At 47.3% G+C, this 15796-nt stretch overlaps 1 protein-coding gene across 1 annotated transcript in view; it reads right to left on the bottom strand.

The window, feature by feature from the left end:
* The window catches only part of SNX31 (sorting nexin 31), a 32913-nt gene extending 25380 nt beyond the window's left edge, over positions 1–7533 (bottom strand). Inside the window, 4 exon segments of the mRNA XM_034065594.1 lie at positions 1015–1098; positions 1101–1128; positions 6373–6447; positions 7462–7533. Coding sequence (XP_033921485.1) covers positions 1015–1098; positions 1101–1128; positions 6373–6447; positions 7462–7533 — 259 coding nt within the window.
* Between the last annotated feature and the right edge of the window lie 8263 nt (positions 7534–15796).

The following is a 15796-nucleotide window of genomic DNA, read 5'->3' as shown; positions in this document are numbered from 1 at the left end:
GTCTAAAAAGTTGTATACATGACTGCTGGTTAAACTACTTTACTTATCCTTTGATTTCTGGCACAGTTACCTTTACTAGCCTGCTGTTAAATCACTGAAGCTATGACAAGTGTGAAACACATGTAGTGTTGCTATTCTCCCAAAGCAAAACTATGGGAAGGTGCTTGGCCACATAAACCCATGGTCATTCTTGGCCTCTAATGCCAAAAGTAACTGTTGAATACTTAAGTGAGAAAGATCAAATAATCACCAAGTTTTAAAGACTAATCTTAAGGCTTTGTTTTAGAAGTTCTAGCACAAAGTATCTGAGGCCAGAGGCTACAAAACCTCTTCAAGCTCATCCCCTCACACACCCTTCTTTTGAGGTAGTTGAATATTTTTATTTATTTTATTTCCTGGCTTATATGAATCTCCTGAGATGCATTCTAAGATCCTGCAAACCTAGATCATAAGACAACACATTCTGCCTGAGATTTTTCTACAACCTCATTATAATTATGACATGTCAACCTGGAAACTCTTAAAGCAAAGAGGCTGATATAGAGCCCAGTTCCATCTTATGTTTCCACCAATCCAAGTGCCTGCCTTTTTTGCCTCCCTCTTTTACCCACCAGTCATGAGTTCTCACACCCAGCTCCATGTCAGCTTTGGCAACTGTAAAGCAGCAGAGATGGTTAGCTCAACTCACTGATCTGGAAGAACAGTGAAAAGCCAGACTACAGGCTGCCACTGGAAGGCTAAAGTGAATTAAGTTTAGTGTGAAACTGCACCTTTACATTTTGGGAAAGCTGCAGAAAGGCAGCTGCTTCAGAAATAAGAGAAATAACATGTGCTGCTGTTCTACAAGCAATGAACCAGACAGGACAGGGCTGCAATGCCTAGTCCCAGCCTTTTAGACACAGCCTTACTTAGCAGAGCATAGAAGGTAAAGCACCCTCCAGTCACAGTTAGAGGCACATCAAAGGTTTTAACCTTCTGTATGAAAGGTGATCAGATTGTTCTAGCCAAGCTTACCATTCTGAAGGTACTGCTCCAGCTGAGTCCATTTCTCATCTGCCATTGACTTGGTCATTGCCAGGTAAAACCTTGGAGGAAAGCAGGCACAGCACTCCCAAAAACCTGTCTCAGCTGCAAAACAGCCAAAGGAAAGCCTCAGATCATTGAAGAAACATTCATAGTTTCCAAGGAACTTCCAATGCTCTCTTGTTTTGACAGTGAGATACAATGACCTACAAAGGGCACAGGGTACCCACCCAGCACCTCCCTGGGGGCCATCAGGGACCACGGCAAGGGCAAAGCATTTGCCTGGGCAACCACCAGAAGAAGCCCAACTGAGCAGCCTCTTTTGACAGGTTTCTCATTTTCAGTCTTATCACTTCTGAGCTCCTTCTCTGAGACAGAAAAGTAGCATTGTATTAACCTCATCAGCTAGGTCTTACACACCTCATGGACAAACAAGGTATGGTTAGAGATGTCTTCTTTTCCCAATATGTCCATACAGGATTTATTTAATCTATATTCAGAAAACTACATTTTAAGAGCTGGTGACTTCTGCCCTTGATTAGTGCTACCTCAGAGGCTTTTATTATTTTGTCTGTGAGAGGTAGTAACTTTTGTCAGATAATCTAATACTGTCAAAGAAAAAAAACTAAACAAACCAAAACCAAACCACACATACACATAAAACCCCAAATAAACAAAAAACAGAGACTCTTTCAGGAACACAATCTATCTGAAAGTTTGATTCTTGCTCCAGCTGTATTAGCTGGCTAACAAGAGCATGTCTCTGTATAAACCCTACCACTGCATGTATAACCACACCTGTAAGGACTGGAGAACCAAAATTACCTTACGTTAACATAAGAAGTTATAATATAGGTTTGGGCAGTAGTTGGTCACTTGGAAGTGTAAAAATTCTATGCCGTAGGCAAATTGTCTCAAGAGGAGGATTAGCTATTCCTTCACCTAAATTAAATCAATACAGCGTCTGATCAGGAAAATGAGATTCCCGTAGTATGCTGAGCCATTCCTACTAATTAAATTTTAAGCACCAGTATTTAACTCAGCAATTAGCATTATTAAATCCTGTGAAAAATGACATTTTCCCTCTGACCCCAGCTGCCCTTGTCTTTCACATGACTCCAGCAGCTGAAGCTTGAAGAAAAAACAAAGTTTACTCCTGCAAGAATTAGCAATACATTTTCCTGCCCACTGGCTAAAAAAAGGAATAAGGCATATTCCGACAGATCCACTTTCCCTACAGTAGCCACACACTGCTGATTCCAAGTTCTTGCTTATTAGATATGCATGAATTACTCAAGAGATACAGCAGCAAAAAGAGTTAGGTAGCACTATATGCTTTGGTTCTGTGTAAAGCTAAGAGTAACAGCTAAGTATAGAGGGCCTTCTATCTTCAGAGTCCTACATGTATGTGATCTTCCCCCAGGGACTGAAAAATATTATCTCTGCTCTACAGGCAGGCAAACTGAGGAGGTACAGAAAAAAACACCTGCCAGAAGTCAGAAAGGCAGAGCCACACTGACAAGGAGGTCCTTTCCCTTACCACTGTGTTCAGGCCATGCCTCACCTACGCAGAGTGGTACCACCTGTTGTCATCTGTTTGCACAAGCTGAGACTCTGGCCTACTTAGAGTAAAATAAACTAGAATGAATTTATCTCAGTGACAGCTGCTTGGTCAGTTTCCTGAACCACAGTTGTGTATCCCCAGGATTTGGGCTACAGCAAAGAGAAACTTCTCCAACCACTTAAAGAAAACTACCCATAAACTAGGTGTGTATTTGCATTAGTGCTGAAAGTCCACCAGACTATCAGCCACTAGCATGGCATTTCATTCTAGCAGAATGAAACTGGACAGTATTTGTCTTCACAGACTCCATCTACATTATAAATGCAAGTCATCAACACTGTACCTGGTCATGTTGGGTGCCTGCTGCCCTGCCACATGAAAGCCACCATAAGAGATGGATCCCCTACCCAAAACCTGCTGCTAACCTTCCCTCTTCTTCCCCCTTCAAGGCTCTGGGTTTCTTTCTGCAACCTAAAGCCACCCCACAGAAAACATGTATCTCAGCCTAAAGCCAAGGTACCCCGAGCACTGCCATTTTCTCTTGGCTGGACCTACCTGACCAGGCAGCTATCCAGAGCCATCAGTGTTGCATTTCACTCTTAACCCTACATAGGATACATCCTATTTACTCCCTGCCTTGAAATACAGCAGTGAATGCTCAAAAGGTATGCAAGAAATAATCTGTTCCTTTCAGTCCTACAACAGGACATAGATTCATTATTATGATATTTGTTTAGAGAGCAGCTGCCAAACTAAAAAGCCACATGCAAAAATCACAACATCAAAGGCAGAAAGCAGGGAGAGCCTGTGTCTTCAGCAGCTGCTCAATTTTAAGGGCATCCAGTAACACTTTTTGTTCACAAAGCACTGTCCAGGTAATCTCCAGCCCCACTCTAGAAGTTTGTCACTTGTATAGTCTTGCGAGAGAGCCTTATCTCTCCACAAACAGAATAAAGACCCACAGCTTTACTAGGGATGCTCTGGTTAGTGTGCAGTCCCCACAGAACTAAAGCCAGAGAACACAGCTGCAGCACAGCACATCCATTTGCTGTCGACACTCCTGCTGAAGCTGCTCACAGTCATTTGCAGAGAATGGCTACAAAAGTCTTAGTTCAGCAAGTGCAAACAATAAGGAATGCTGCCGAACATTTATGGTGACCATCCCTAGCAAAGGGAGACTGATCCTTCAGCTCTTCTTCCTGTTGCTAATGCTTAATACCTAAATACTCAGACAGACTAGGGAATGAAAACTGGATTTCCCAAAATTGAATGTTCTAGGTCCTAAAAGAAGGGACAGGAGGGAAGAAGGTAGAGTCACCTCTGAACCGTCTTACAGCCAACACAAAGCCTCAGATCAAGACAGGCACCTCCTTCTGGCATCCACAGCCTGTCCCCACAAAATGGCTAAAGGTGCACTGTTCTCCGCAGCATTTCTGCCAACCCTGTCTAAGCAACTCTTCCTAAGCAAGATGTCTTTTAAGATATCATTCTTGATTGTTCACACTTCCCTCTATACTATTTGCTTTAGGTGCTCAGCTTAAGGCTGGAAATCCCATTTGGAAATAAGGAACATAGAAGTAAGGAAATGTGGCTCAGAGTTAGTATACCTACACCGCCTCGTTCAACAGTGTATCTGAAACCTCACGTGCTCCATCACACCACACTGCCTCTGAACAGTTGTTCCCTTCAGACAGTAGGAAACAACCGCTCTGGGAGACAGAAAGGAGCTGAGTTTGGAAGTGACAAGCAACAGAAGCACTCTCAGAATACAAAGTGACAGGGAGCAGCAAGAGAAAAGGGGCAGACAAGGCCCATCACAACAAAAATTCCATGTCCTGATTTCGTATCACAATTTAGGAGAGGAGCCTGTAGAGGTGGAAAAGCAGTGCTTTAGAAATCACCACCCTGAAGGAGATCAGAAGCACAATTAGTCCAGAGCAGGGTTAAGAAATTATTGTCAAATACAGTTATGCAGGAATCTGTCCACAGAGGAAGCTTACTTCCAATTCTTATTCATCACAGAACTGCTGTATGTGTGGGACACACTGATCAGGAGGGTTAAATTGCTGTATCCTGGAGTTTAAGACTTCTTTATGTGTGCATTTCTCTACCTTAACAAAATATTTAAGGTAAAATAAGCAGAACAGGCTGTAATGATTATAGACAAGCATCTCGCCTAAGGATAGGGAAGGCAATTAAGGGACTGTAGTGTAGCTGTAAGTTTCAAGACCGAGTACGGCAGTTACCAACAGCAGGAATGAAGCAATTAAAAATAAAAATCACCTAACAAGTTGTAAAGCCCAGCAAGGGGCAAACTGTTAGTTACACAGCATGTAGGGAAGGAAAAGATTTTGCTGAGCATGTTAATGAAGTTAAACTCCTGAGCAAGAAACCCTAAGCCTCGAAGAAAAAGCATGCAAATACATAAGTTGGTTTATTAGCTCAGATATGTTATCCAAAATGCTCCATTAACCAAAGCAAAATATTACAGTGAGAGCTCCCACAGGGAAAAGAATTGCAGAGTTTGGGGCACAAAAGCACACCTCAGCAAACAGTTTCCCGTGGCAGCCCTGCTGCTGACTCAGCTGTTTTCTAGCTGTGCTGCTCCAACTGCTTGTTCAGTCACACAGAGTTGGGAGAGATAGATCCATCTCCATCTGGAGTTACCTGGCTGGCTGTAAGAACTGCTCCACAGTGGTTCTATCATTGCAACTGAGAGCATGGAGAGGAGGCTGCCAAGAGAAGGAGTACCTACCTAACTCGCTACCACGAGACATGTTCAACAAACAGGGGCCTAAAATAGGGTTGTCAAGGTAAAATAAGGCTGCTCAGCAAGGACGACTCACACTGACGGAAGTGCTGGGAGAGATCTTGCTTGGAGCCAAAGACTGGCAAAGGCCAGAGAGATCAGGCTAGCAAAGACAAGGCTGGCAGCCATTCTGCTTCCACGAAAAAGCTCAAATCACATGCTCCCTTTTATCATCATAAAAAAAAATGAAACAGAGGATAGAGGGGAAAGGGACAGAGGCAACTCGACAAGAAACAAAACAAAAGCAGAGATAAACAGGCAGGTTCACCCTGAAATACTCCACATTATTTCCTAACGCCCACTGTTCCTTTGAATACTCCAGGCCTGTGTTCCAGCTGTTTTGCAATTGCCTTCAGGGAAAGGGTCACTCCTGAGGTATTCACTTAGGCAATTCAGGCCAAAGGATCCAACACGCAGTTAACTCCTGCCTTGTCCAAAACACCCTGAGCTGACTGTGCAGCTTGCATGGACTGACCTCTACATAACTCTAAGACTTGTTCACAGGATTAAAGACCTCTTATTGGGGTGCAGTTGCACCTCTCTCCCAGAGCCCAAGGAAAAGAGGCATTTGGAGCCCACAGCTTGGCCAGTGCATTCTACTAAGCCAGTTTACCATACCCTTCTGTCACATCTCTTAGCTTTCTTTGGATTTGTCTCTCATTTATTGCTGGATTTCATCCTGCAAACACGGGTGCCACACAAGCAGAAGCTCTGCCTTTCCAATAGCCCAGCACTGGGGGGACCAAGCACATCCTCCCTGCGGGATCAGCATGAAGGAAACTTTAACAACACACATTTGGGTAGAAACAACTCACTGTCCTCATCCCACACTGAGCCTTCGAGGGCCAGGAGAGCCCCTCCTGCCCTGCAGCCCTCACGGGGCCCGGCCTGCTGCAGGGCCCACAGGTCCCCTCAGACTGCCCTACCGAGGCTTTCCGGGGTGCCCCTCTCCCCGCCATCCCCCGGCCGGCCTCACCTGCGAGTCCCACCGGCGGAGCTGGCTGTACCGCGCCTTGCAGAACAGGAAGCCCTCCAGACACACAGAGTACACCTGCAAGCACACGGCCAGCACACCACCAGCACACCGCCAGCACACCGCCAGCACACCGCCAGCACACCGCCAGCACACCGCCAGCACACCACAGCACACAGCCAGCACACCGCAGCACACAGCCAGCACACCGCAGCACACCGCAGCACACCGCAGCACACCGCCAGCACACCGCAGCACACCACCAGCACACCACCAGCACACCACCAGCACACCACCAGCACACCACCAGCACACCACCAGCACACCACAGCACACAGCCAGCACACCGCAGCACACAGCCAGCACACCGCAGCACACCGCAGCACACCGCAGCACACCGCAGCACACCGCAGCACACCGCCAGCACACCACCAGCACACCGCAGCACACCGCAGCACACCACCAGCACACCGCAGCACACCACCAGCACACCACCAGCACACCGCAGCACACCACCAGCACACCACCAGCACACCACCAGCACACCACCAGCACACCACCAGCACACCACCAGCACACCACCAGCACACCGCAGCACACCACCAGCACACCACAGCACACCGCAGCACACCACCAGCACACCGCAGCACACCGCAGCACACCGCAGCACACCACCAGCACACCACCAGCACACCGCAGCACACCGCAGCACACCGCAGCACACCACCAGCACACCACCAGCACACCACCAGCACACCACCAGCACACCGCAGCACACCACCAGCACACCACAGCACACCGCAGCACACCACCAGCACACCACCAGCACACCGCAGCACACCACCAGCACACCGCAGCACACCGCAGCACACCGCAGCACACCACCAGCACACCACCAGCACACCACCAGCACACCGCAGCACACCACCAGCACACCACAGCACACCGCAGCACACCACCAGCACACCACCAGCACACCACCAGCACACCACCAGCACACCACCAGCACACCGCAGCACACCACCAGCACACCGCAGCACACCGCAAGCACACCTGCAAGCACACCTGCAAGCACACCGCAGCACACCGCACCTCCGGACCACCCCGCCGCCCGCGCCTGTCCCGCAGCTCCTCGGCGGCAGTGATGCTGAAGTGCAGCTCCATGGCGGGGCTCGGCCGGGCCATCCGCTCGCGGCAGCGGCGGGGCTGCGAGAGACGCCGGGCGGCGCGGGTAGGAGCGGCCTCGGCGCCAGGGGGCGATGCAACCCCGCGGGCACTGAGACGGAGCTGTCCTTGAGGCGCTATCTCGGCGGCAGCTTTTAATTAACATCCCTCCGGAAGAGGTTAATTAACACCCCCCGAAACAGGGGCCTGTGGTGGTTCTGTAGCAGGGTCTTGGTAGAGTGATGGGGGAAACGAATGGTCCGCAGGGAAAGGGGGCTGGAAGGGCAGCAGAGGTGATGGGCACTGTTCGTGGCCCAGCGGTGGAGCAGGTGTGAGTAGGAAAGTGGGTTACAAAGTGACAATTCACTATGAAGTGATGACAATTCGCTGTTTTTCAAGGAACAGGAACTAGGAACCAACTGGTGAGAGCAGTATGCAGCAGGTTTAGAAGAAAATAATTTTTCCCTGCAGTGCCTCACTGAAGGTCAAATACAGTTAAAACAGCAGGTCCATCTCTGCCATCATACACTGCTAATTGCCAGCAATAAGGATGAGTTACAATTGCTGTGTTTCATAGTGTATTTCTGGCACACCTGAGGGAAAGGAGCTGCAGGAGCCACTGTGTAAATTCTCACAGCCTTACCCAAGCAGTGTGAGCTGTTGGAGACATGAAATGAGTTCATCAGCGTGGCAACAATACAGCTGAAATGGCTCTGCTGCAGACTGGGACCTGGCGTAAGTGCAGTGCTCTGCCCTCACCAAAAGGAAGACAATTACTCCTGGAAGGCTGTGGCTCACTAACCAACCTGGGGAAAACGCTTCCTGGTGGAACAAGAAGTGTTTTTTGAGAAGCAGGATTAACTGTGGGCATTCTTGAGCAAACGGAGAAGACTTGGTAAGATAACATTGTGCAACATGTTTGATAATTTGACTTGTTTTTCTTCTTCATCTCTGCAGCCAAATATAACCAGTCTGACGACTTGTGGAGCACCCATGTAACCTCCCTGTTACAGAGCAAATGCTGTAGCTCCTCATGCTGCCCTGTTGCACCTGGGAGATGGGGCACCCATGCTCTGAGAAGCTTTGGAAGGACTTTCCTTCCCCTCCCGAACAAGGCTGTGTACATCCTTGTTTTCATCCCAGGCCACTCCTGTGGCTGGGATGTGGCAAACATGGCAATTCCCCATCATTACTTGTAACGTGGGAGACAAAGTGGCTGCAAAATGAGTTTGATGGAAAAAAGGGGGTATAGGCAGACAGAGGAAAGCTCTTTGCCCTGGGATATGGGCAGGAATTTTCCACTTCTGCTGCCATTCTAGATTGGTGGTCTTTTCTCATCTGCCTGAATCTGGTTCCCCTATGGAAAGCTATCAGAGGGGAAATGAGCACTCTTTTGTGGCAAATCTCCCTAACAGTGGCAAGGGACAGGATTAAGCAACCTTCCACCTACAGGTATGGCAATGTAATACATGGGGGGGGGGGGGGGGGGCACTTTTGAACTGTAATCTCTGTTTTATGTCATCTGCTGACTTGAGGTTTAACTTAGAACATGTGTAACCCAAGGTCCCGGTTACCACAATGTGACACAAGCAGTTAGCATGCCCTGGGCATCATTTTTGTTTTCTGGATGCTCAGATATCACATGGAACATTTTAAAGTGTCCTCAGAGCTATAATAAAGTACATACCTCTGGACAGCTATAGCCAGCTGGAACATGACTTGACTAGGGATGTTTCTTTAGCAGATTATGTGGGAAGCAGGAGACTGTTTGGCACAGATATACTGCTTTTAGTATTTAATGTGCAACAGGCCAGTTATGTTGGCCCAGCTTGTCATTTCCTTCTTTCTTAATGATTACATTCAACCCCAATACAAGTGAGAAATCTAAGTTTCAGATTATTTTGTTGGAAAGATTTTTCCCTTGTTCTTGTTGCCCAAGTCTGGCTACCTGTGCTCCTCGTGGCCTTACTGCAGCTTGAAAATATGTGTTTCAAATCTGCATTCACTTCAAAGGCCATGCCCTAAGGATCTGCAACCCTGCCAGCTGTGTTTTCCTGTGTGGGTACAGCTGCTATCTGTCATTATTGACCACATTCTACAAAAGGTAAATGCGACTAAAAGCTTTCCTTTGCAGAGGTGGTTGTACCACAAGGACTCACAGCTGCCTAAGGAACAACAGTTAGTTTGCTGGTGTCTTCCTGCCTTGAGGAGGAATCATATCTTGGTGGGTTTTTTTGCATACTTCTGGTTCATCAGTTGAGGGAAAACCTCTGAGGTGGGGAGGCAGTGGCTCAGAAGAGACAGGAACCCAGATGGAAATGGTCCCCTGGCAGGAGTAAGGTGTACAAGGATTCCCCAGGTTTCAAGTCTTCACATGAGAACAGGGAGGTCCCAGGCACCTCCTCCTGAGGACCAGCAGTTAAGCTGCAGGTCTTCTTCCAGTCAGCATGCTGCCTTTGAAACACAGCCAGAGACAACCTGAAGCATTTCCCAGCCAGACCCTATAGCCTTTCTACGGCTTTCACTGCAAAGGTGGTGTGAGGCTCTTAGTATTGCTTGCCCTAACATTGATGAGACAGTTAATTGATGTAGCAGGATGTAGTGTTTCTCTTTGTAAGGAAAGGACTAGTTGAAGAGGCTTGAGGAAAAGGGTGGTTTAATTCAAAGTGCATACTTACACCAAAAAGTAACCTGAGAGAAGAACTGAGACTTTTTCAAGAGTAGCTGCTGGTGCCACTAAATCCAAGACTGTGCTGGGTTTGCTCAGAAGACATTTCTAATCTCAGATCACCTCTCAGGGGCAACTCATGTATGTGGAAAGCTATGAAACATTCAGTAGTAGTTTAAACTGCTTCTGGAGGGAGTGAAAATGGAATGCTCAGTCGTAGAAATGGAGTTTCCTACTGAATCCCAAGTGAAATGGCCAGGAACACGTAACTGTGAAAGCCTAGGGAATTGTGGTCCCAAGAACAAGACTGTGACTCTCAGTTTGGCACACAACCCCTGGGCCTACTGAGAATAAATACAAATCCTCACTGGGTTTGGGAAGTTTGGTGGAGTTTTCTCAGTGTATGCGTCTCCAGTTATTCCTAGAATCCTAGAATGCTTTGCGCTGGAAGGGACCTTAAAGATAATCCAGGCATCCCTGCCATGGGCAGGGACACCTCACACTAGGTTAGGTTGCTCAAAGCTCCATCCAACCTGGCCTTAATTTCCTTAAAGACACAAACAAAACCCCCTTAATCTGGAACCAGAGCACATACAAGTTATGCAAACAGGTATGCTAGTGTACAATATCCAAGGTGAAATCTGTCTATTAGATGTGGAATTCAGAAAGCCTTTTTGTCAAAGATCCTAATCCAAATCAGTGTCTGTTTTTCAGCATCCAGTTATCCATAACAATCATGAACAGTGCTCCTGAGAAAGAAATGCTTTTAGGTACAAGGACTGAAGACATCCTTTGTTCAAGGATGTAAACCATTAGTGTAAACTTGCTCAACTCAAGAACATCTTGATTTCCATGACCTTGCCACTCCTGCCCCAGGACCTAGTGAAATCCAGGTTTCCTAACCTTCTGCAGAGCAGCAAAGAGAACACATATAATCCCCATAACCTGTGCATGCAACCTTTGATATGGTTGCCTGTAGAGCCATTCTGTTTGGGAAAGGAGATGGTGAGTGCAAATTGCCATTAAATTCTGGAGCAGGCTTTTCAGTGCTGCTAAACTCTGAAGCATTTGCTGTGGTTAGAGTGGAAGGCAGGGAAGGACTGAAGGAATGAAATACCAGAGGAGCCAGCAAAATCAGCTTAGTGCTGGGTGGCTGCAGGGCAGTAGAGGATCAGTGTAAGCCTCTGACATATGTGGCAGAAGGAAGTAAGTGCCAGTGAGTCTGCCCTTTAACACAAGGGAACAGGGCTTTACTGCTATTGAAGAAATGGATTTTTCTCTGTGGTACACTGCTTTACAGTAGTACTCTAAAGACACATTGATAAAGGTGCTAACACACACATTCATTATCTCTTAAGATTAAAAATCCCCAAACAAACCACCTTTAAGACATTGGTTAACCAGGTGCCTGTGGTATACAGTGGGCAATTACTGCTTAAGCAAGAGTGGGAAGAAATAAACCCAGCCAACCCAGGGTTTTGTTTTCTTAAACTATCATGACCGACTCAGCAGAATTGCCTCACTGTGCTATTCCATCACAAACGTTTCCAAGTATTTCAGGCTGGTACAGATGCTACTGCTTGACACACCCACAAAAGCCTGGTACAGAGCTGGAAGAGCCCTTTTCCTCCTATCTCAGTTTCCCCATATGCAAGAGGTTAAAGAACTTCATTCTTACAAAACACAAAGATTAGTTTGGTGAACTCCAGCACACTCACCAATTACCTCTTATCTGGGGAAACAAGCAGAACTGAGGTGGGCTCTTACTTTCCCTGATAGTGCCCTGAAACTCCTGCAAATATGTCTTTACACCATCCTTTAGACTTCTGTTAAACTTTTATTGTCATCTGATTCTTCAGCATGTCTATAGAATCATAGAATCACAGAATAGTCAGGGTTGGAAAGGACCTTAAGATCATCAAGTTCCAACACCCCTCCCATGAGCAGGGACACCTCACGCTAAACCATATCACCCAAGGCTCTGTCCAACCTGGCCTTGAACACCACCAGGGATGGAGCATTCACAACTTCCTTGGGCAACCCATTCCAGTGCCTCACCACCCTAACAGTAAAGAATTTCTTCCTTAGATCCAATCTAAACTTCCCCTGTTTAAGTTTTAACCCGTTACCCCTTGTCCTATCACTACAGTCCCTAACAAATAGTCCATCCCCAGCATCCCTGTAGGCCCCCTTCAGATACTGGAAGGCTGCTATGAGGTCTCCACACAGCCTTCTCTTCTCCAGGCTGAACAGCCCCAACTTTCTCAGCCTGTCTTCATACGGGAGGTGCTCCAGTCCCCTGATCATCCTCGTGGCCTCCTCTGGATTTGTTCCAATAGCTCCATGTCCTTTTTATGTTGAGGACACCAGAACTGCACACAATACTCCAAGTGAGGTCTCATGAGAGCAGAGTAGAGGGGCAGGATCACCTCCTTTGACCTGCTGGTCACACTCCTTTTGATGCAGCCCAAGTTACAGTTGGTTTCTGGGCTGCAAGCGCACACTGAAGCTGGCTCATGTTCATTTTCTCAGTGACCAAAACCCCCAAGTCCTTCTCCACAGGGCTGCTCTGAATCTCTTCTCTGCCCAACCTGTAGCTGTGCCTGGGATTGCTCCGACCCAGGTGTAGGACCTTGCACTTGTCATGGTTAAACTTCATGAGGTTGGCATCAGCCCACCTCACAAGCGTGTCAAGGTCCCTCTGGATGGCATTCCTTCCCTCCAACATATCAACCGAACCACACAGCTTGGTGTCATCAGCAAACTTGCTGAGGGCACACTCAATCCCACTGTCCATGTCACCGACAAAGATGTTGAACAAGACTGGTCCCAACACTGATCCCTGAGGGACACCACTCATTACTGTTCTCCAGCTGCACATTGACCCATTGACCACAACTCTGCGTGCAGCCATTCAGACAGTTCTTTATCCACCGAGTGGTCCACCTATCAAATTGATGTCTCTCCAATTTAGAGACAAGGATGTTGTGTGGGACAGTGTCGAACTCTTTGCACAAGTCCAGGTAGATGACATCAACTGCTCCACCCCTGTCCATCAGTTCTGTAGCCCCATCATAGAAGGCCACCAAATTGGTCAGGCAGGATTTCCCCCTAGTGAAGCCATGCTGGCTGTCACCAAGCACCTTGTTGTTTTTCATGTGCCCTAGCATGCCTTCCAGGAGAATCTACTCCCAGATTTTGCCAGGCACAGAGGTGAGACTGACTGGTCTGTAATTCCCCAGGTCATCCATTTTCCCCTTCTTGAAAATGGAGGTTATATTTCCCTTTTTCCAGTCGTCAGGAACTTCACCTGACTGCCATGATTTTTCAAATATGATGGCCAGTGGCTTTGCAACTTCATTTGCCAGCTCCTTCTGGACCCGCGGATGGATTTCATCAGGTCCCATGGACTTGTGTACATTCAGGTTCTTAAGATGGTCTTGAACCAGATCCTCTCCTACAGTGGGCCCAAGGTCTAGATTTTCAGTTCCTGCATCTGCCTTCCAAGACTTGGGTGGTGTGGTCAGAGCCTTTGCCAGTGAAGACCGAGGTAAAGAAGTCTTTCAGAACCTCAGCCTTCTCCAAATCCAGGGTAGCCAGTTCTCCTGACAGCTTCCAGAGGGGGCCTACATTGTACCTAGTCTGTCTTTTATTTGCTATGTACCTATAGAATCCCTTCCTGTTTAACATCCCTAGCCAAGTTTAATTCTAACTGGGCCTTAGCTTTCCTAACCTGGTCCCTAACTTCCTGGACAACATTCCTGTATTCATCCCAGGCCTCCTGTCCTTGCTTCCACCTTTTATAAACCTCTCTTTTCCTTCGAAGTTTCCTCAGCAGCTCCTTATCCACCCAAGGAGGTCTCCTGGCCCTCCTGCTGCACTTCGTTCTGGTCGGGATGCAACACTCCTGAGCTTGTAGCAGGTGATCCTTGAATATTAACTAAGAGTCTTGCCCCCCCCGCCCCCACCCTCTAGAGCTATATCCCATGGAACCTTACTAAGCAGGTTCCTGAAGAGCCCAAAGTCTGCTCTCTTGAAGTCCAGGGCAGTGAGCTTACTGCATGCTCTTCTCACTGTCCCAAGTATCTTGAACTCGATCATCTCATGTTTGCTACAACCAAGGCTGCCCTGGAGCTCCACATTTCTAACCAGCCCTTCCCTGTTGGTGAGCACGAGGTCAAGCATGGCACCTCTCCTTGTCAGCTCCTCTCTTACTTGCAGAAGGAATTTGTCTTCCATGCAATGGAGGAACCTCCTGGATTGCTTGTGCTGGGCCGTACTGTTGCTCCAACAGATATCAGGGTGGTGGAAGTCCCCCATGAGAACAAGTGCGTGTGAGAGTGAGGCTGTTCCTATCTGTCTGTCGAGTGCTTCATCCACAGATTCCTCTTGATCAGGTGGTCTGTAACAGATCCCCACAGTAATGTCTCCCATTGCTGTTCTCCCTTTAAACCCTGACCCACAAACTCTGTTGACTGCTCACCTATCCCCAGACAGAGTTCCATACTCTCCAGCCTATCCCTAACATAAAGGGCAACTCCCCCTCCCCACCTGCTGGGCCTGTTGTTTTTTCTAAAGAGCCTGTAACCTTCCATTCCAACACTCCAGTCAAAGGAGCCATCCCACCATGTTTCTGTGATGCCTATTATATCATAGCCCCGTAGATGTGCCCACATCTCTAATTCCTCTTGTTTGTTCCCCATGCTACTGATGTTTGTATACAGGCATCTGAGCCGAGCTCCAAATGAAGCAATAGAAGTATTTTAGTGCTTAAAGCTATCTCCAAAGCTCCAATGTTTTTGCAGTTGAAATTACATGAAATTACAGCTGTACATTCAACCTCTTATCCTGTATGGATCTGTCTGAACCATCCCCTCTGTAGATTTACCATTCAATTCAAAAAATTCTTAATTATAGTCATACCCTTCAGGACTGCAAATTCAAGGCTAACCCAGCCTACCTACATCAGAACAGGACTGAACATAAGACTTGTACGAGGTTAACCTAACGCTTTTGTAGTGAAGTGACAGATTTTAAATAGGATTCATTTATGCCAGACCAATTTCACCTCTCTAGGTTAGAATTATTTCTCAAACTCACAAGAACTCATCTAAAAATCTTTGCACAAAGGGAAAAATAAGGGCACTCTTGAAATTTTTTGTCCGTTCAGACAGCATGCTGAAGGGCTTTAAGACTGCAACAACCGGTCCAAACAGCACTGGCATTTTTCCTATGAAACAAGGATTTTGGAGACCCTTCCAGAAAGAACTCACTAGCCCTTTCCTATGATTCTGTGAAAATCTATCCTTCAAATACACTGACAGGGGCCCATTGGATTGCCACGGATAAGGATCATGCCATCTTCTGCAACAGCTTTGTTCCTTTCGTTTCCAGCTTGCCAGGTTTCCCTCGTCTGTAAGATGAGAACTTGCCATCTTCACTGCTTCCTTTCTCCCCTGTACTATCAATTTTGATTAAGGAGCTTATAGAGCCAATTACAGGCTAAACTAAGTAGAAAATGCCTCTCAATTTCTGCAAGTCTGCAGAACATATTCCCCTGAAGAAGGGGGGAAGGCAAGACAGCAACTGTAAAAT

Source organism: Melopsittacus undulatus, chromosome 1, assembly GCF_012275295.1.
Source record: "Melopsittacus undulatus isolate bMelUnd1 chromosome 1, bMelUnd1.mat.Z, whole genome shotgun sequence".
NCBI lineage: Eukaryota > Metazoa > Chordata > Aves > Psittaciformes > Psittaculidae > Melopsittacus > Melopsittacus undulatus.
This window is presented reverse-complemented; position numbering and strand designations above follow the sequence as displayed.